Below are 19988 nucleotides of genomic sequence, written 5' to 3' on the forward strand. Positions count from 1 at the left end.
ACAAGAGGCATAAATGGAAACGAGAGTTTCTAATTGAATGTGAGAAGCTTCACCACAATAAGGACAGTAAAACAGAGAGGTTATACAGTCTCCCTCCTTGGAGGCACCAGACTGGATAAAGCCTTAAGCAAGCTTATCTGACCTCATAGCTGAGCCTGCTTTGAGGAGGCGGTTGGCTGAGACTTCCTGAGGTCTGTTCTGACCTGATTTATCCTATGTACAAGTTGCCTTCGTGACTGATGAAAGCATAGCATAGAATGCCCTGGTTATGCCCCTTTTGTATGCTGAGTACCCTTTTTGGTGCAGCGTAGAGAACTGCTGGGGATTCTTCAATCTGAGGATAAGCTTTAGGTCTTGATTAGGCTTTTTGATTTTCTTTGTTTTCAGAATAATCTGTAACTGGGTAGAGCAGCAGATAGTGTGGTATATAGCATGTTACATAAAATAGTCAAATCTCTGCATGTGATTTGTACTTGTATGTGTAATATGAGTACTTTGGAGGTTCATTTACTTACTGTCTTGCTAAAGCACCACCGTTTTGTTAACTGTTTATCTATGTAGCATATTCATGCTCTGCTATTTTGTAGTTTAGAGATGTTTCTTAAACTTCTAGGTATAACAGTCCAAAGGAGATAAAACTCTGGTGTTTTCTCTTTTTTTTTTTTGTAGTTCAGTGTTTCTTGAAAAGATAGTTGTTTTTTAAATGTATTCGTTCATGCTGTCTTGTGTTGAATTGACTACCCAAAGTTTCATTCTGCTATGACCTGTAGAATTGTCCATGTTAGATGTTTATATGTCCTGGTTAATTTTTAATATGCCAAATCTAATTTCAACATTTCAATTAATGTTTGAACAGCAATAGATGACTTTTCCCAAGGAGATTCAATAAGGTGAGACTTTTAAAATACCTGACGCTTACCTGAGGAATGATTTGAGAGACACAGTACTCATTTTGCTTTGCTTTTTAAGAAGCTCTGAGAAAGAGGGGAGTGATGACAGTTGGCATACTTCTGAGGAAGAAGAGCTCGATTTTACTCCCAAGGTATGGTGTGTTTACAGGAAAAATATCCTGTTAAAGTAAGTGGTTTGAAGGTACGTTTTCTCTGGGATTGAAAGAAACTGCAGTTCCAGCCAATATTGTTTTCTCCTTAGAAGCAGTCTCTGGCCTGCCAGCCTTTCTTCTGCTGTGAGTTTTTCCTACAAGACCTGTAGCTGTGGCAGAGCATGCAGTAGATTTGTGGTTTGGGGCAAAAGAGCAATAGGTGACGAGATAAACAACAACAGTGTTTTGTTTGTTCTTGTTCGTTTGAGTCAGATTTGCAGACCCTAAAAGTTTTTAAGTTGCTATTTTAACCTCTTCTGTTCTTCTCCAAACATTGTTATTGTTTCCTGTAAATTTAGTGATAAAGAAAAAGGGCATTTATTTATCAAGATCTACTGAAATCCTTCATCACCTAGTTCTCCTTTCCTCATCATGAGCGCTCAATAGATGAGTTACTCAAATGGGTCGTCTTTTTTCTTCTGTGAGATGGGATTCCATGCTTGCATGTAGTCTCACACTGCATGTTTTCCCTCTTTTATTGAATGCTTGGGTAGTATTCTTTTTGTCAGCTACAAGCTGTTGCACCTGCTGTTATTACTAATGTTCTGAAGAATTGCAAACTTCTGCAGTGGTGTCTGGAGAATCTATTCTGTTGCACTGGGATTCTGCAGTGATGAGGAACCTGAGAGTGGTAGTTCAATGCACTCTGTAATGCTGAGATGCAAGCATGTTAATTTTAACATGATTTCATTTTCTTCAACTGATTTAAACAGAAGTGATGTGACTTTCTGGCATGATCTAGAAATTTAGGGATGTTTTGGTAAGTTTACTTGCAGGGACTAATTTATGCATCAAGTCAGGATCTTAACAGTTACTTGCATTGTGCACATCTGCAAGTAAGCATCCTGAAACTGCCATCTTAAATATAGCTGAATTTTACTTAAGTATTACAAATATTAGAAACATATATTTAGAACTGTGACACGTGTAAACATAGTTTTGGAAACGATTTGCAGAAGGGTGCCTCCACAATATTGAGGTGAAATACTCACTGAATTGCATGTGTGAGGAGTAGTTGAGTAGTTAGAAGAATAGAATGGAGCCAGCACCTAAGCGCTATCAAAAGGACGGCATGATTATATTTACTGTTCAAGATTTGATGTGAACAAAGGATTGTTATTGTTACTGTTTTTAGAAAAAATATCTTTTTTTTGCTTAAATAAATCTGTATTTACAGAAGCTGCAGAAGCCAAACTTGACACTGTTAATGAACGCTTCCCAGCAGTTCAGGAAAAACAGTAAGCTATTTGGAAAAGATTACATGATATATATAAAAGTAGACTTGCTAAGTGTTTTGCGTTTTTTTTTTCTGTTGCTATACTAAATGAGATGAGTAGTATTTTTAAAACATAGCATTTAGTCATTTCAGAAAAAAATGAGTCATATCGTTAAACTGAAGATATTAATCCCCTTCTAAACCCTTGTCCCTAGTCAAGTCCTATCCTCTGTCCTGCCCATCCATTACCTGATTCCTTTTCCAGAGGTGATCTTATGGTCATCATGGAGATGTGGTGAGATGAGATGAATCCTATGACTGGAGTGTCAGAATGGAAGGATTCAGGCTCTTTAGCAAGGATAGGCAGGGGAGAAGAGGAGGAGGTGTTGCCCTTTATGTCAAAGACCAGCTGGAGTTCATGGAGCTGCACCTGGGGATGGATGAGGAGCCAACTGAGAGCTTGTGGGTCAGGATTAAAGGGAGGGCAAGGACAGCTGATACAGTAGTGGGAGTCTGCTAGAGGCCACCTGTCCAGGAAGACTGAGTGGATGAGGCCCTCTACAGACAGATAGGAGCAGCCTCATGTTCACAAGCCCTGATCCTCATGGAGGACTTCAACTACCCCGATATCTGTTGGAGGGATGACACAGCAGGGCATAGGCAATCCAGGAGGTTCCTGGAATGCTTTGATGATAACTTCCTTCTCCAAGTGGTAGAGGAACCAACGAGGGTTAGGTGCTTTGCTGGACCTTGTTCTCACCAACAAAGAGGAGCTGGTGGGGCATGTGATGCCCAAGGGCATCCTTGGCTGCAGTGACCATGAAATGGTAGAGTTCAAGATTCTTAGGGAGGCAAGGAGAGTGCACAGCAAGCTCACTACCCTGGATTTCAGGAAAGCAGACTTTGGCCTCTTCAGGGATCTCCTTGGTAGAGTACAATGGGACGAGGCCCTGGAGGGAAGAGGGGCCCAAGAAAGCTGGCTAATATTCAAGGATCACCTCCTCCAAGCTCAGAAGCGGTGAATCCCAACCAAGAGGAAATCAGGTAGGAACACCAGGAGGCCTGCATGGATGAACAAGGAGCTCCCGGACCAACTCGGGCACAAATAGAAGGCCTACAGAGGGTGGAAGCAAGGACAGGTAGCCTGGGAAGAATACAAAGAAATTTTCCAAGCAACCAGAGATCAGGTTAGGAAAGCTAAAGCCCTGACAGAGTTAAATCTGGCCAGGGACATCAAGGGCAACAAGAAAAAGTTCTATAGATACGTCAGAGATAAAAACAGATCTAGGGAAAATGTAGGCCCTCTCCGGAAGGAAACGGGGGACCTGGCTACCCAGGATATGGAGAAGGCTGAGGTTCTCAATGACATTTTTGCCTCAGTCTTCACTGGCAAAAGCTCCAGCCACACATCCCAAGTCACAGAAGGCAAAGGCAGGGACTGGGAGAATGAAGAACCGCCCACTGTAGGAGATCAGGTTTGAGACCATCTAAAGAACCTGAAGGTGGACAAGCCCATGGGACCTGATGAGGTGCATCCGCGGGTCCTGAGGGAACTGGCAGATGAAGTTGCTAAGCTGCTATCTGTCGTATTTGAGAAGTCGTGGCAGTCAGGTGAAGTTCCCACCGACTGAAATGGGGAAACATAGCCCCCATCTTTAAAAAGGGGAAAAAAGAAGACCCAGGGAACTACAGGCCAGTCAGTTTCACATCTGTGCCTGGCAAGATCGTGGAACAGATCCTCCTGGAGACTATGCTAAGGCACACAGAAAACAAGGAGGTGATTGGTGACAGCCAACATGGCTTCATTAAGGGCAAATCCTGCCTGACTAATCTGATGGCCTTCTATGATGAGGTTACAGCATTGGTGGATAAGGGAAGAGCAACTGACATCATCTGCGTGGACTTATCCAAAGCATTTGATACTGTCCCACACGACATACTTGTCTCTAAACTGGAGAGACATGGATTTGACGAATGGACCACTCGGTGGATAAGGAATTGGCTGGATGGTCACACTCAAAGAGCTGCAGTCAACGGTTCAGTGTCCAAGTGGAGGCCAGTGACGAGTGGTGTTCCTCAGGGGTCAGTACTGGGGCCAGTGCTATTTAACATCTTTGTTGGTGACATGGACAGTGGTATCAAGTGCACCCTCAGCAAGTTTGCAGATGACACCAAGTTGTGTGGTGTTGTGGACACGCTGGAGGGAGGGGATGCCATCCAGAGGGACCTTGACAGGCTGGAGAGGTGGGCCTGTGAGAACCTCATGAAGTTCAACAAGGCCAAGTGCAAGGTCCTGCATGTGGGTTGGGGCAATCCCAAGTGCAGGTGCAGGCTGGGCGGAGAATGGGTTGAGAGCAGCATGAAGGAAAAGGACTTGGGAGTGCTGGTGGATGAGAAGCTCAACATGAGCCGGCAATGTGTGCTGGCAGCCCAGAAAGCCAACCATATCGTGGGCTGCATCAAAAGAAGTGTGGCCAGCAGGTCAAGAGAGGTGATTTTGCCCCTCTACTCAGCTCTCGTGAGTTCCCACCTGGAATACTGCATTCAGCTCTGGAGTTGACAACACAAGAAGGACATGGAGCTGCTGAAGCAAGTCCGGAGGAGGGCCACAAAGATGATCCAAGGACTGGAGCACCTCTCCTATGAAAACAGGCTGAGAGAGTTGAGCCTGTTCAGCCTGGAGAAGAGAACGCTCCAGGGTGATCTTATAGCAGCCTTCCAGTACCTAATAGGGGCCTGCAGGAAAGCTGGAGAGGGACTTTTTACAAGGGCGTGTAGTGATAGGACAAGGGGCAGTGGCTTTAAACTGAAAGAGAATAGATTTCCATTAGAAGGAAGAAATTTTTCACTCAGAGGGTGATGAGGCACTGGAACAGGTTGCCCAGAGAAGTTGTGGGTGCCCCATCCCTGGAGGTGTTCAAGGCCAGGTTGGTTGAGACATTGAGCAACCTGGTGTAGTGGAGGGTGTCTCTGCCCATGGCAGTGGGATTGGAACTAGAGGATCTTTGAGGTCCCTTCCAACCCAAACCACTCTGGGACTCCTCTGGGACTCCTCTCCTGTGCATTAATCTGCTAACATGCCTATTTCTGTTTACATAACTTCTTTTGTTCACATGCATTTTTCTTATGCTTTAAGATGATGGTGATGGTTCTAGAATTGAAAGTCCTAAGTCATCAAAGAAAAGCCTCAAACAAAGAGCCCCATCAGATGTGCACCTGAACAAAGGAGAATGTGGAAAATTGTCGAATCGAGATGTTTCAGATGCAAGCAACCTGGAGGAAGAAGAATTGGAGGAAGAGGAGGAGGAGGAAGAAGATGATGATGAAAATGACAGTGGAGATGATGATGTAGATTATGAGGAGGAGGAAGAAGAGGAGGATGAAGATCTTAGTCCAGATGAAAGGAGGAGGAAGATCTGGAAGATGAAGAAACTCAGTCTAATGGCATACTGAGGATGAGCAGGGAGATAAAACAGAACCTAAAGGAGAAATTAATCAGAAATTGGAGCGTTTAGTAACGCCAAGTATGAAGGGGAAGCTCAGTGTGGAACTGGATATGTCTGTGCTGCTGATGATAAAGTAAGTAAAGCACTTGATGAAAAGGTGGAGGAATCTGTTGATACTCCTGTCTCTTTTATAGCTGGGTGTTATGAAGGGTTGCAAGAAAATGTAACTGCCATGTCTCCAAAGATAATGAATAATGAAGTGTCTTGCAAGTCGATACCAAAACAAGCTGTCTTTCAAAATCTAAATAATTTGCAAGATATACAGGAAAACTGGAACAGGAAAAGCATGATTCAGGATAAGTTTCATAAAAATGCAGACTCCTGTTTTGCAGACTCTGAAATGACAGACTGGAAAAGAGAAATACCTCAGCCTCTCTCAGATAGTTGTGATCTTAAAGAGAGAAAGTCAAGCTTCGGTGATAGCTTTGAAAGTGGTAATAATTCTTGGTCAGCAGCAAAAAACCTTAGACTTGAAAGTCAAAGACTGAACTCTGTCATTCTTGAACGTGTGGGTGATGAAGATACTGAAGAGGAGGAATATAAAGAAGTAGATGATAAAGTCTGTGAAGCACTGAAACAAGAAAGTGAAAAGTTGCACTTAAATAGGTGTGAAGAAAATTTAAGAGCAGCGTTTCGCTCCAGCAGCAGAGTAAGTATACAGGATCATTCAATCAAAAGGATATTTTCTCAGGGTAATGTAGGTAACAAACATATGGTAAGCTGGATTACTTTAATACTTACTCCTAACATATATCCATCTTTTGATCATCATTTTTTGATATTAGAAAATGTCTTACTCCTTGCTAAAGCAGTTTCTTAGGTATAAGAATAAGTATCAGGCAGTATTTTCAATTTTTTTTTTCTATTTTGCAGGGAATAAAATAGGCAGTAGATTTTTTTTCTGGAATCAATTACATTTTTCTCAGTTGCAAGTACAGATGTTATCTGTGAAGTTTTACTGCTATTTAGTAAACTTCATGGTGTGATGGCTGCAAGTGAGGAAAGAAAGTAGTTTGAATAAGATTGAGAGCAGGAAACTAGTGATTTTCCTTGGAGCAAAGTAGGGGAAAAGGAGGAATGTGTTCCAGAATGATGTAACTTAAATGAAGCTAGAGTTAGACTGACATGAGGAAGTGCTTCTCGGGGACTTTGCAGAACCAGGGGTGAGACTTCAGAAATTAGGCATAGCTGTCTGCTCATATAGATTCCTGTGGAAAAACCAAAGGCCTTGTAAACAAAGCTCAGCACAGTTTCTCTTTTGTCTTAAACAAGAAAAGTATTCTTCAAGTTGTTGATGGATGGTGAAGAAGATGCCTGTTTCTGCTCTTTCCAGCTGTTTTGGTTGATCTCTTTTAGGAAGAATCACCTGAACAGGAAGAAGAGGAGGAGGAGCAGGAGAAGGACAACACTGGTGAAGAGCTACAAACTGCAGTTGTTGAGGGTGTGAAAAATTCTATTTGTACTGATAGCCATCAAGTCCATGATGCTTCAAAAGACAACACTGGTGAGAGAAATGACTTAGTAAATACTGATCCAAATTCTTCCTCTATAAATATTAATGAACAGTAAATGAACTAAAATGGTGATTGACTTCTGAGATAGCAAATTTTTCCATTGCCTGTGAATCCTGGTGGATGTTGGCAGAGAAGGAAGGCAGCTTTTTTTCCCCTTTTCATTCATTCTTGAAGAACTGAAATTGTGGTGTTGGATTCCAAACAGTGCAATGTGAAGCAAGTGCCATTCTTGCTTTTGTGGCTGTATTCTCCCTGAAGCCATCTGAACAAAATGCACAGATCAAAAGGAGGAGAAGGACTAGAATGTCTTGGGTGTGACAGTATTATTGCCTTTTCTGTCCTGCGCTGTCGGATTGAAAAGCTGTGATTGCTCTTGGCTGAAGCCTGGGAAAGATTGAAGTCAAGGTGGGAGAAAGCTGTTCTGTTCCAGTGCCTCACCTTGTCCAGTTTTAAAATGTAGAAGGTCTCTCCAGTGCCACATTTGTGTGTGCTTGAAAGTGTTACCAGCTTGGTCAGAGTTGAGCACTTTGGTACTCAGTGCAGCTCTCGGAGCAGGAGGAGAAGGCACCGTTTCCATTGTCTCCAGAGAGTAGCTTCATGTGGTAAATGTTACCAGAGCACATATAGCTGCTGATCAAATGCTACACAGGGGGCCTGGCAGAGCCTGCTGTATTGAAGCGTTGTGCCTATACGTACTCTTCTCTCTCTATGCATTTCACCATAAGCATGTGTTTGGCCTAGTGTCAGTAGTCAGAGCCCAGGCTGGAACCAGCAGTTTCCCTCTTCTGGGGTGGGTGCCCTCACTGGTCTCCAGTTCCTTCCCTCTTCTTTGCATGTCTCCACATGAGTGAATCCTGAACGAGTTTTACCTAATGGAATAGCTTAAAACAGAGAAGTGAAGATAGTCTAATCTGGCCAGAAACCCACTGAGACTGAGCCTTATGTTCATCTGGTAGAGAAGAGATTTGGATGTTAACCCCCTGAGATAGAAGTGGTTTTTGTGTGTTTGTGGTGAGTGTTTGAACTGTAAGCCTCTATTTTCAAATGGCAATGCTTAGGTGTCTAGCTACTGGCAAGGTGCAGGGTAACAACTCTATCAAGAAAGATCTTTCCTGGTAGCAGTAAAAAAGGAGCATTGCTTCATGGTGATTTTAGTGATGTTAGTGCGAGGATATTTTGAATAGTGTTTCTATGATACTTCCAGTAAAATGGAAAGTGGTAGTAGCTGCCAAATTCTGGAGATGTAGGCTGGAGAGCAGGTGACCGAAACTCTCTATACCACAGGACTGCAGCATGCTGGAGTCTCTTCCTGAATGTTACCCAAACATGTGGTGGGCGTTGCTTGTAGCCGTGTCAGCTGTTGTGCATAGCCATCTTCTGCTGGAAAGAAGGCAAGAGGAGGTGGTGATATAAAGATATACCATGATGTGGCTGGGTGTGAAGAAACCCTTGAATAACGCTCACTTCTTAGTTTATCTTCAGCGATAGAACCACTGCACATCTTTTGGATGCAGGGCTTGACTGATGGGGAAAAGCAGAGTGAAATATAAACGCTCAGTGTCTCACTTCTTATTTCATTTGTAGGTGCCCTGCCGGCAGTGGGAGCAGAGGAAGAGGAAGATGCTGAATCTCCCTGGGATTCTGAGGTACTTTTTGAGGACACGAGGTTCCCACTTGCGGTGGGGCAGAGTGAGGGGAGGGTAGGAGTAAGATCCAGAAGCCCTTGAGAGCCTGCTACTTGGGCCCTACCATTGATGAGGCTGATTTCCTCTTTTCCTGCTTCTGCCATGTGTAAGTGGGGGCCCTTGAAATACCTCAGCTCTAGGCCAGCTGTTCAGTTAGGACTGGGATGACGTCAGGTCAAGCTAACAACTTGGGTCTCATAGCAACTGACCTTTGAGTTTGATTTCTAGTACAATGTTGAAGCAGTTGAATTTTCTTGCTGCGTAAAATAGTCTGAGCTTTTCACAGGGGCTGGCAGGATTCTTGCTTTTTCACCACACAGCTCTGTTCTGCTGACCTGGTCAGTGGTTGCCCTTAGAGCCTCCACACTAGACCGTTAGCTGCTTATGACTAGATCCTCTCTCCCTTTTGTAGGTGTACTTCAGCCCTTTTTGAAAGCCACATTCAACAGAGAATACCACACATGCTGGCTGTGTTTGCCTTTTCAGTTCTTTCTGTCTGTGGTAACAGGCTAGAATAAAATGAGCAGGATGTGTAGCTAACCCCTCTGGCTTTTCTTGTGAGGAAAAACAAACTCTTCCCCACCTACTCTTTAAAAATATGAGACTAAAATATTATTGAGGGTTTTTAGGTAGTCTTAGTTTCTGTAAGCTTTGCCTTGCTAGTCTTTGTTCAACCTAAATCGCGCTTGCGATTGGGAGTAGCAATGTGTTCACTCAACACTGCAGGATACCTGCCTAGGGAACATAAGCACAAATTGAATGTCAGGTACAAGTTCAGTACAAAAGCTGGATCATCACAGACCTGCGGTTTTTGGTTCACAACCCACATCCTGAGTTACCATGTTAATTCTCTTTTGCGGCTGTCCAGTTCATCAAGGTTTGTCTTCATGACAGAATAGTTTGGATGAGTCGTGTGTGTTTTCAGATCTTAGGCAAAAACCTCACAACTACTGTGATTCTTCTGATATGCTATGTCTCGTTGTGTCCTTTCCAAGGATCTCATCAAAGGTTTTTGTATCTCTAATATACTTGATACTATGCTGTGCAAGTTGGCCTAGCAGGAGTTTTTTTCCATAGAAATGAGTTGAAAAGGCATTTGTGTCAATTCTCATGCATGTGTTTTAGGTTATACAGACGGATTCTGAAAGTCTGAGAAAAGTGTCATCTGGTGTGTTGCTCCCAGCTGCAGACAGACATGGAGTATGCTCACAGATTGTGTCGGGGGAACACGACAATGGTAACTTCCTGGTGGACTAAATGTTCGTCTGTAAGCATTTATAGGCTGAAGTGAACTTTTATCAGTGTCTGTCTTAGGAATGCTGTTTTGATTGGATGTGTGCTATAGCAATGAAGTGTTTAGTATTTGTTATTTAACACCAGTTGTCACAGTGGTTTCTCGCCAGTTTGTAAAGAAAGTTGCTGTGTTTGCCTTATGTGTGTTCTTTGGGCATGTATTTTTTTGGGTGCAGGTTCTCATTGCGTAGTGAAGAAAGTATACATGGTTTAGGGCTGACCTGTCTGAACCTTTAAACGTTCTTGGATGATAATGCAGCAGAAGAAAGCTATGATCTAGCTAAGCGGGTTTTTTTCCCCTATCTTAATTTTTGATAGCTTTCTGTTTTGCTTTGCTTAGGAGCTAAAATGTGACTAAAAGTTCAGATTGCTAAGGGTTTGTCTGTAGTTTGTGACACTGTCACTTGAGCATCTTGAGCATAGGGTGGTGGGGAAGTTTTGCTATCGGGGTAGAATCCTTTTCTGAAGGATTTCTCCTTTAACAAATGGTTCGTCAGTCCTGCTTGTAGTATAGGTACAATAGAATAGCTGAAGAAGCTAATCCAGTTTTAGTTTAGTAAGCTTAAAGGAAAACTTCACAAGCTTCTGGAAGCTTGTAAATCTACTTGTTGAGTAGTTCTCATGGAAGTCTGCTTTGTACAATTCTAAGACAAGTTTAAAATCAGTGTGAAAAGGGGGTAAAGGTGACTATGGTAATCTTTCTGAGGTATTTCTGTACCGCTAGACCACCGAACTGAAATCAAATACTCTTTGTTTTTTAATAATGAGTTTGTTGTTTTTTCTAAATATAAAAATTTCGCTGTGGAGACGTTCTTAGTAACATTTCATATACTTTTTTCATGAGAGGACTCAAACTGTAAGATGACTAAAGCAGAGGATTTGAGAAATATAGGTGGGCCAGTAGATTGTGTGGGTTTGGAAATGATCTAAAGTTGGACAAAAATTTTAAAAATAAAAAAGTATTTGAAACTATGCTGTAAATGCAGGTTACAACCAAAGAACATTTGTTTCTTTTGTTTCCTTGCAAGCTAAACCAGAATAATCTGATGAGAACTAGCTTGATTTTTTTACCTCATTGAATAACACGTGTGTGAGCCTTCTGTGTCTGCACCCATGCTTTCTCTGTCCCACCATTGGAAAGGAAGATGATCCTCAACATTAAACACTTGTAGGATAATCAGTCACAGTGCTGTTGGACTCTTAATGATCATAGGATCATTCATTACAGTTCGAACAGCTTTGACTTTTGAAATAATCCTTTTAGAAAGCAGGATTCAGCTCCTCAAAAGGACTAAATACTTTGATCTTGTTCTGTTAGCAAGCATGGCCTTACTACTTCACATGAATTATCTTAGTTCCGTGATTATTATTTTTTAAATCCAAGTTGCACGATGCATTGTCTATTTCTTGTATACTGATACAAATGCTTTATGATGAATAAATTGAATGTTAGGTATCGTACTCTTGATGAAATAATGCTTGCAACTAGTAGTTGTAGAAACTACTGATGTTGAATGGATTAAAAGATACCTTCATTTAAATAAAATAACACTTCTCAAAACATTTTTCACCTCTAGGCTTTTTGGAGAAACCCAACAATTCCCAGGTAAATATTTATTCATGTCAGACTGACTGCTTGTTCTGTTCATTAAATAGTATGTAATTACTTTGAATTTGTTTTTTTATCATTGGATTGTGTCTTTCATAGCTGAAGACTCCCGAATCTATTTTGGAAATGAACAAAACCTCCCCAAAAAAAAGACAACAGAAATCAGGTAGTGTTCACTTCATGTGGTTCTGGGTTTAGCTGCATAATCTTTTTGGATAGGAGTATTTAATAAAGCATCTGATTGATTTCTTTGCAGATCTATTGGAGGAATTTGGTTTAGAGGATGCCGAGGATATTGAAGGTATTCACAACAGTTTCTTTGTAGTGTTCTTTTATCGACAGACACATTGTACTTGCAAATTTTTTCCTAATATTAAATTAATGGCTCTAGCAAGCTGTTCTAGGAGCAGGTAGTCTACTGAAATATACATCTATGCGTGTGTGTTTCCTCCCCTAGTCTGCCATTCAATGTTGTATCCTTCCATGGTATAGGCTTCCTCCACCATGCCTGCTGTCATCTCCTCTTTTCAGGCAGTCCTGAAGTTTGCTTTCTTTCCAATTTCTGAAAAAAAACCTTCCTGATATGCCTAGTTCTCTGAGCCTGTGCTGTGGCTGACGCCAGGCTAGAGATCTGCAAGCTAAGTTGTCTAGGAGCTGCAGGTGAGACAGAAAGAGTAATTCTTGGGCTCATGGTGTAGCTGTACTTAGCAGGAAATACTACTTGCCTGGCTTTTCTCTACCTGTCTGGCAGTTGTTTTGAAATGTGTAGCAAATATATTCCTCCAAGCTTCCCTCTCTTGCTTCATGGAACCTGACCAGCAGGTTCAGAGGTAGGGGAAGGAAGTGGGGAAGAGAGGCAATGTGGGAGGAAATGACAGTGTCAGCATGCTGTCAGGAATTCTCTTTTCTTTGGAAACAAGGCTAAAAGTGGAGCAGCTAGCTGGTCCAGCATATGTTGGAGAGAGGATATATGACCTTAATGGTTTTTCAGTTTCTTTGTTCTAACATTTATCGATTTGCGTATTTTTTAATGAGATTAAAAACAATTCCCGTTCAGGTTTTAGAATTTCTACAATTAGCTGTTGAAAATATAAACCAGAGAGAGGTGAACAGATACATAGGCAGGTAAGTGAACTTGTAACTTCTAAGTATAGAATACAAATAGTTTCAAGTTCTTTGGCATCCTTGTTTTAGAATGGGAGAAAAAGTACCATTGTTCTTTTAACAATAATAGAGATTAAACTTCTCTGTAAGAAAAAATCTCTCTCCTCCTTTTGCTCTTCTCCTCTCTCTCAGGTATTTGCAGCTGGTAAGCAACACAGGTCTTCTTTTGCCCTTTATTTTGTGATGATAGTGTTTTTCTAAGATGCATAGAGGTTTGTTAGAAGTTTTTCAGTGAAAACATGAGTTTTAGGTTTGTCTCTATTAACACAGTAATGTGAAATGTAGCCCCATAGTGGACCAGTGTGTTCTAATATTAAAAGACACCTACATATTCTGAACAGAGAATGTGAATTGCTGTGTAGAAGGCCAGTACAAAACTCTGGGTGCTGGCAGGTCTGCTTTTATCCTGCTTTCAGGTATGTCTCAGTTTGAAAAAAAACAAAAACCAGAGGTCTGCTAAGGAAGGCAGGAGCCTCCCTCGAAATGGAAACTGTAAACCCCCTCCCTCCGAATTACTAAAATTTTGAAATTAAAGGGCTCTCAGGCAAAGATATGGGAGTAGAAATAACAGTTCTTTACTGGGAAGATTAAAGAGAAGGGAAAACAACAACAACAACAACCCAAATGCAACAGTACACAAAAAGAAAAAAAAAACAGAAGCCCGCTGACAGAGTCAGAATACGACCTGACACCCTGCTGGTCAGGGTGCTGGCAGCAGTCTGATCAAACGGTGGCTGCGGTCCTCCTGCAATGGCAGACGTGGCTCCACAGAAGCAGCGATCCTGCCGAAGGGCGCGGGCCCCTCCGAAGGGCCGGCGGTGCTGCAGATGGCCCGGTCTTCCTCGAGTGGCTGCTCTGTCCCAAGTAGTCCAGCAGCAGCCCCAAGTGCCCGTCTGTCTCCCCCGGTGACTGCCAGAGCCCGACCGCCGCCGCCGCCCCTTTCCCGCGCGCCCCCCGGGTGCAGTCCCCAGGCCCGCCCTCTCCTCCCCCGCTGGAGCATCTCACATGGGGCCGATGTTGTTCTGGGAGTCTGGCCGCAGATCCTTGATTGCCCATCAAACAGAGATGGCTCCTGGAGGGAGTGATCCACAGTCATGGGCAAGGCATTGATGGCCCATTAACAGAAGACAGTCTGGGAGGAGGAGGCAAGGGAAACATTGCCCCACCTGGTTTCAGCAGCTCATGAAGATGGTGATAGAATACATACTTTTGGGCACATCTTACATCATAACCTAGGACAAGGTAGATACAGTCAACCACAAAAACTTAGTCTGTGTTGTGCAGTGTTATTCAGGAAAGGTGTCACAGCTCTCCTGCATCCACAAAATACTTAAACTACCTTTTAAGCAAAGTTGTAGTGTCCATTTTACATGGTGGGAGTGATCACATGTATGGAGTTGTATAGCAGGAAGCTGCATGCACATTGCAGTTTGTGACCTGAACAAACATTGATGAAGTGGCAGTAGAAATCTGGTAAGTGTACCTTTATGGAAATGGTGTAGGAACAGTCCCATCTGTCTGTGAGATTACCACCCCATGCTATACTTGGGGTGGAGAGGCTTCTGGGAGTAGTAGAAACTGCAAGCACACTGGTGTGTCTGGACCTTTCTCATTCTAGGAGATGCTATTACTACCCAAGAAGTTTATGTGCAAATTACCAGCATACTGGGTGCCTGTGTGTGCCTAGTTCTGCTCTCTTGAGGTTTTTTTGTTTTGTTTTCTGAAAGGATGTTACAAATCAGTGTGACACCAGTGCAGATACTTCTCTTGGATTTCATCAGGCTTCAGTGCTTCTGGCCACCCCTTCCAGTTGGCACTCCCAGAACTGTGTGCTCAATGAGGGAGAGACTTGCTGGTGCAAATTATCCAGCCACATTACAATTCTAGTAAGAGGGACAAGGACCCATCTACAAAAAGTATACATAACTATTGGAGGAAAGGAAGATGTTGATCTCCAAATTATAGAGGTTATTTGTATAGGAGCTAAGTGTTTACTTATTCCAGGCATCTTAGTATCGCTGATTTATGACACTCTCTACAATACCTTCTCTGGTGCTATCTACGAGTGTTCCTTGACAACCAGCACATCTGTCCTCTCTTTCTGATGCTGGTTGGAAACTTCATCTGTGCCAGCAAACAGCTTGGAATTGGGATATCTACAAGAATCAGTAAAGGCTAAATCTACTCTGTGATCCTGAAAAACAAGAAAAAGGGAAAAACGCCCATTTTCCTTACAGAACATTATCCTTAGATAATCATTAATTATTTTTGTTATTATTATGATGTTGTTATTAGTATTAAAACTCATCAGACTGTCTAAAATGCATCATAGCCATCAATAGATCATCATAACAACCCTGTGAAATAAGTGCTGTCAACCCACTAATGACTAATGTCTGTTGGGAAATGTCTTGTGTTAAAATACCTAAAAAACACATTTACAAAAAAATCCAGGAAATTACACCCACCAGTGATTGAAGTGAGAGGAGAAGGTTGTTAATTGACACCGTGTAACTGGGAGATTAGAATGGACCTCTGGAGACCTGTATGGCTGACTGAGGAGCTTAGTTTCCCAGTTCAGATGTATGAGTTGTATTTAATGTAATCCCATTCAAGAAATTAAAGGTTGCAAAAGAAGTCACCTAAAGCAGAAAAGAGTGGACCCTTTTGTGTTTTATGATGATGCTTATTTTCTCCCTGTCTTAACTTTTCTTCTAGGAAGAATATTCATGTCCCTCTTTAGCGGTGAAGGTTTGTGTATAGAAAGGCTATTGTGTAGAAATCATAGATTTAGGGAGCAGGAAAGGAGTGATTTAGGTGAAGAGCCTCCATCTCTGTTTTTAGATGCCACACTTGAGTGCTGGGACTTGGGGCTTGGGGTTTTTTTTGTATACTTGATACTTCAAAGTGTTCAGTGTGCCTTCCACACAAACAATGACAGAGTTGCTGCTTCTAGATGGTATCTGGGACTATCTGGAGTCCAGTTCTCAGATGTAACATAGATTGAAAATAGGCACTCCATAACGGAGGGCCCAGACTGAGTGACTGCTTCTGAGGAGATTGTGACCTGTCCAATATTATTTAGAAATTCTGAGAGGAAGGGGTGGAATCCAGTTTTCAACAGTAGAAGTGAAACGTCCAAATCATGGATTGTTTCTCAACATTTCATAAGCCTGTCTGTGTCCCATCTGTGTCTTCTGCAATAGATGAGGCAGCAGTTTGACTGAAATACTCAGATCAGATTCATGTCTAGAGACAGATTTGTTTCATGCATGAAGTAAAGCTAGGGCCTTAAAGATTTCCAGCCTCTGATTTTGTTGTTCTTGATTTTCTGTGCACAGCACATAGGGAAATCAAAATTCCTGGAGGAACATAGCTAGTTACTGCATGGCACACAGTGTGTCAGATACATATACAGAAAGAGGTATCATGCATTTTTAGGAAACAGGAATGGTTTATTTGTGACTGTTTATAATGATTTTCAGCAAATTTCCTTTGTACATTAAGAAGTAAAATGTCCTGGAAGAAAAGAATTCACACAGATGCATCTTAAATCTGTATTATGATAATTTTCTCTCTAGGAGTTCACAAATTTGCAAGGATGTGTTAGTTTATGTTAAGATTTTTCTCACAAATGTGATAATTCAAAGTGCGCCCTAGGTGTAAATAACTAGTATTAAGTCACATGGGTTATAAAAATATATGTTTTTCACTGTAGGTGAGTACTCAGGATCTCCCTTTCATACATCATCATCACCTGAAAAGGAGGACATCAAGGACACTATTGAAGACTATGGGGTGCAGGTATGTAAAACTGAATATTTTGAATTAGAGTCTGAATTGGTAAACTGTGTTATACACTAAGGTAAAGAAAACATACCAGTCAGTGAATAATGATGGAGAGTCCTGTAGATGAAGGTTGTATTACAGTCTGAAGTAAAGTTGGATACAGTCGTCTTATGGTACCGTAAAATCTCTGTCATTACGTTGGATACTTGTTGTTACACCGATTTTCTTTCTTTTTTTTTTCCCAGTTGGTTTGCTTTAATTTTGACCAGTGTTCTTCCTTTTGTGTGGTGCTGAGAAACCATGCAGTCAAATGCATTTTTTTCCCCTACGCAAAAGGCACGTTAAAGTGAAGAGGGAGATTTGTCTATAATATGCAGATCTGTTTGATTAAACACGTCTGGTCTTCCTCTTTGTAAGAGACAGATCAAATAAAAAAGCTTGGAATTTGGTGACCTTTCTGATGCTTTCCCTGCCTCTGCAAAACATGCGGTTGTTTGGCCATGTTAATAAGTGTTTGAAAATAGGTTTTTTTCAGAGGACATTCTAGAGGGCAATAAGGCAGGAATCCTCTTGGTGTTGACTGTACAGGATAGGGCAGGGTAGAGGAGTCTGGAGTTCTCTGTAATACCTCAAGGGACAGTGGAGCAAATTATTTCTACCTCACACCCAGACACCATGAAATAGAGACATGCTTAATTTTAACAGGCAGAGCACAGAACTTAAGCCTATTGGAAGGTGGTGATAGTAGTTGGGCAATGAACTTGGGAATGGAGAGGCCGAGGCAGATGGTGGCTGACTGCGGTGCTCCTTCCCTGTTCTGAAAGGCAGAATTTTTGCAAGTGGAGAAGAAGGGCCTGGCTAATGAGAAAAGAGAGTGGGGAATTGAATGGTGTTAGCCCATTGGGACGCCAAGGCTGCGGGCCTTACTTAGAAGGCACCGTGAGGGATGAGGGAAGGGAGCATGTTGAGAGGAGTGTGACAGGAGCCATCAGAACTGTTAAGGAACAGAGGGATGGGGTCAGGGATGTGAGGAGACTGGGTGGAGTTGAGGCATGGTGCAGTTTTCAGACAAGCTTGGGTTCCTGATATTTGGGATGAGGGAAGGAATGGACAGGTTTCCCTGATAAATACTTTTCTCTGGAGCTTGGAATGGAATTTAATATTTCTGAATCTTGGGTGAAGGAATAGTCCAAACGTAGCCAATTCTTCATGTGGTGGACAGTAAAGAGCTTGTCATGTTCATTCACATTGTATTAGCTTAGCTGGCAGGGACTGTAAAATGCCAGACAGTAGAGAATGATGAAGGAAGGAAGGTGAGAAAATGTAGGCAGTTGTAAAGAAAAATGGTATTAAAGCAATAAAACATGAAAAAATAAATTGCTTTGTGGCAAATGCCACCAGCTGCAGAAAACAGGCAGGCTAAAAGGTAAAAGCAGCCCTACTGTCTAGACAAATCTAATCCAAGAAAAACTCTTATCTCTAAAGTAAGTCCTTCTATGTTTAAGAAAATTATGATTAAGTGAACCTTTAATTTATATCCTTTCATTTTTATTTTAAAAATTGCTTTCAAAGTGTCTTATTTCTATTATTTGTGTTATATGATAGGATGAGTCTGCAACAGAAATTACCTAGATTAACTGTAACTTCCTTTCTCTTGGTAATCTTTCTGTCTGTACCTGTTCACTTAAGGATAAATATATTTTAGAAACTACCAACTTGATAGAAAAAACAGCACATGAAAATCAAACTGACAAAGCAGAAATTTCGCATCAGGAAGCCCTAACAGAAAATGAGGAATCGCACAGTGTTGGCAAGCAGTTACCAAAACCTTGGGAAGAAAGATATGAAAGAATGTGGGTTGAAAACGAGAAAAGGGAATTGAAAACAAATTTTAAAAACATTACAGCAGAGCTGAAGCAGCTGTTTGGTGAAATTAATGAAACTGGGAAGACTACTTCCCTTGTGGAAGAAAGGTCAGAAGATGGCTTCAGTGAAGAATTGAAGAGTTCTCATGTTGTGTCATCTCATGCAACAAAATCAAGTAGTAAGCTAGAAAGTAAACATGAATTTGGAGATACTAAACCTATGCTAGGTGGAAAAGTACCTAAAATGGAAATTGTAATTCCAAGTCTTGGTGTCCTTCCTGATCAAAATAACTTAAATGCAAACATGAAAGATACCCGGAGTATAGAGGAAGAAGATAGCACAAACAATACGGATAATACAAAGGGGCCTCTAGTAAAAGGAGAGGAAAAGAAAATGCCTGCTATGGAGATGGAAGAGAAGGAGAATGGAAGTAATAGAAACGTAGAGGAAAATCCTGAATATGCTCTGAGACATAGCTTAAAAACAAGTATTTTGGATGATGTTTCTAATATTCTTCCTAAAATGGGACCTGTTTCTTCTACAAGTGATGAAAATGCACTTTTTGTAACAGAAAGCAAACGTGGAAAAGACTCTGGATTTAAGGACTACCTTATCGACAGTACTAAAATAGGAGAAACAGAAATTGAAAGTCTTTTTGCAAATGCTCAGCAACCGTGTGACATGCTGAAAGGAAATCTTGATGAAGAACTAAAACAAGATATGGAAAGATTTAAGAGTAAGGTAGGAATGCTGCAAATAGTATTCCTGGCTTTGGAGAAAGAGAAGGTACAGCTGCAAAAAGAGGTAGAAGTTCACCTGCTACTCCTTATTCTTTAGTCTTTCTCCATATCAATGGTCCTGTTCACTTTAGCTATTCATCATTAAGGGAAGATGCTTTGTTCAAATTGGTTTTTGTTTTGATGGAAATACACTACTTATGGATAAAGAGAGCAGTGGAGAGTTGTACTTTTCCCAATTTTCTGGAAAACACAGAATGCATGATTGTTCCAGTTTAACAATAGGTGGCACTCGGTTCCAGTGTAAGTAGTTATCACTTCAATGCCCTAAAAAGAAATGCACGCAATTACATCAGTTCTGAGTCTGAATCAAAGAATGAAAATAGCTTCTGAACAGGGTCTTAACTAATCTATTCATTTCCTGTGATTCCTGCATGGTGTGTCTTCATTACCCTTCACTAAAATTCCTGTTTGCTGTGAAAACATTTCTGCTTATGGGTTTGGGAT

At 41.6% G+C, this 19988-nt stretch overlaps 1 protein-coding gene across 1 annotated transcript in view; it reads left to right on the forward strand.

Moving 5' to 3' along the window:
- LOC104375174 (uncharacterized) overlaps positions 1-19988 on the forward strand; it is a 68503-nt gene that overhangs the window by 11056 nt on the left and 37459 nt on the right. Inside the window, 15 exon segments of the mRNA XM_086610509.1 lie at positions 857-890; positions 970-1042; positions 2280-2340; positions 5455-5715; positions 5718-5770; positions 5773-5824; positions 5827-6473; positions 7199-7328; positions 8923-8984; positions 10149-10260; positions 11894-11922; positions 12025-12091; positions 12182-12226; positions 16808-16893; positions 18568-19548. Of these exon segments, the coding sequence (XP_086466635.1) occupies positions 857-890; positions 970-1042; positions 2280-2340; positions 5455-5715; positions 5718-5770; positions 5773-5824; positions 5827-6473; positions 7199-7328; positions 8923-8984; positions 10149-10260; positions 11894-11922; positions 12025-12091; positions 12182-12226; positions 16808-16893; positions 18568-19548 (2693 nt within the window).

This window comes from Tauraco erythrolophus, chromosome 4 (assembly GCF_009769465.1).
Source record: "Tauraco erythrolophus isolate bTauEry1 chromosome 4, bTauEry1.pri, whole genome shotgun sequence".
In the NCBI taxonomy this organism is placed as follows: Eukaryota; Metazoa; Chordata; class Aves; order Musophagiformes; family Musophagidae; genus Tauraco; species Tauraco erythrolophus.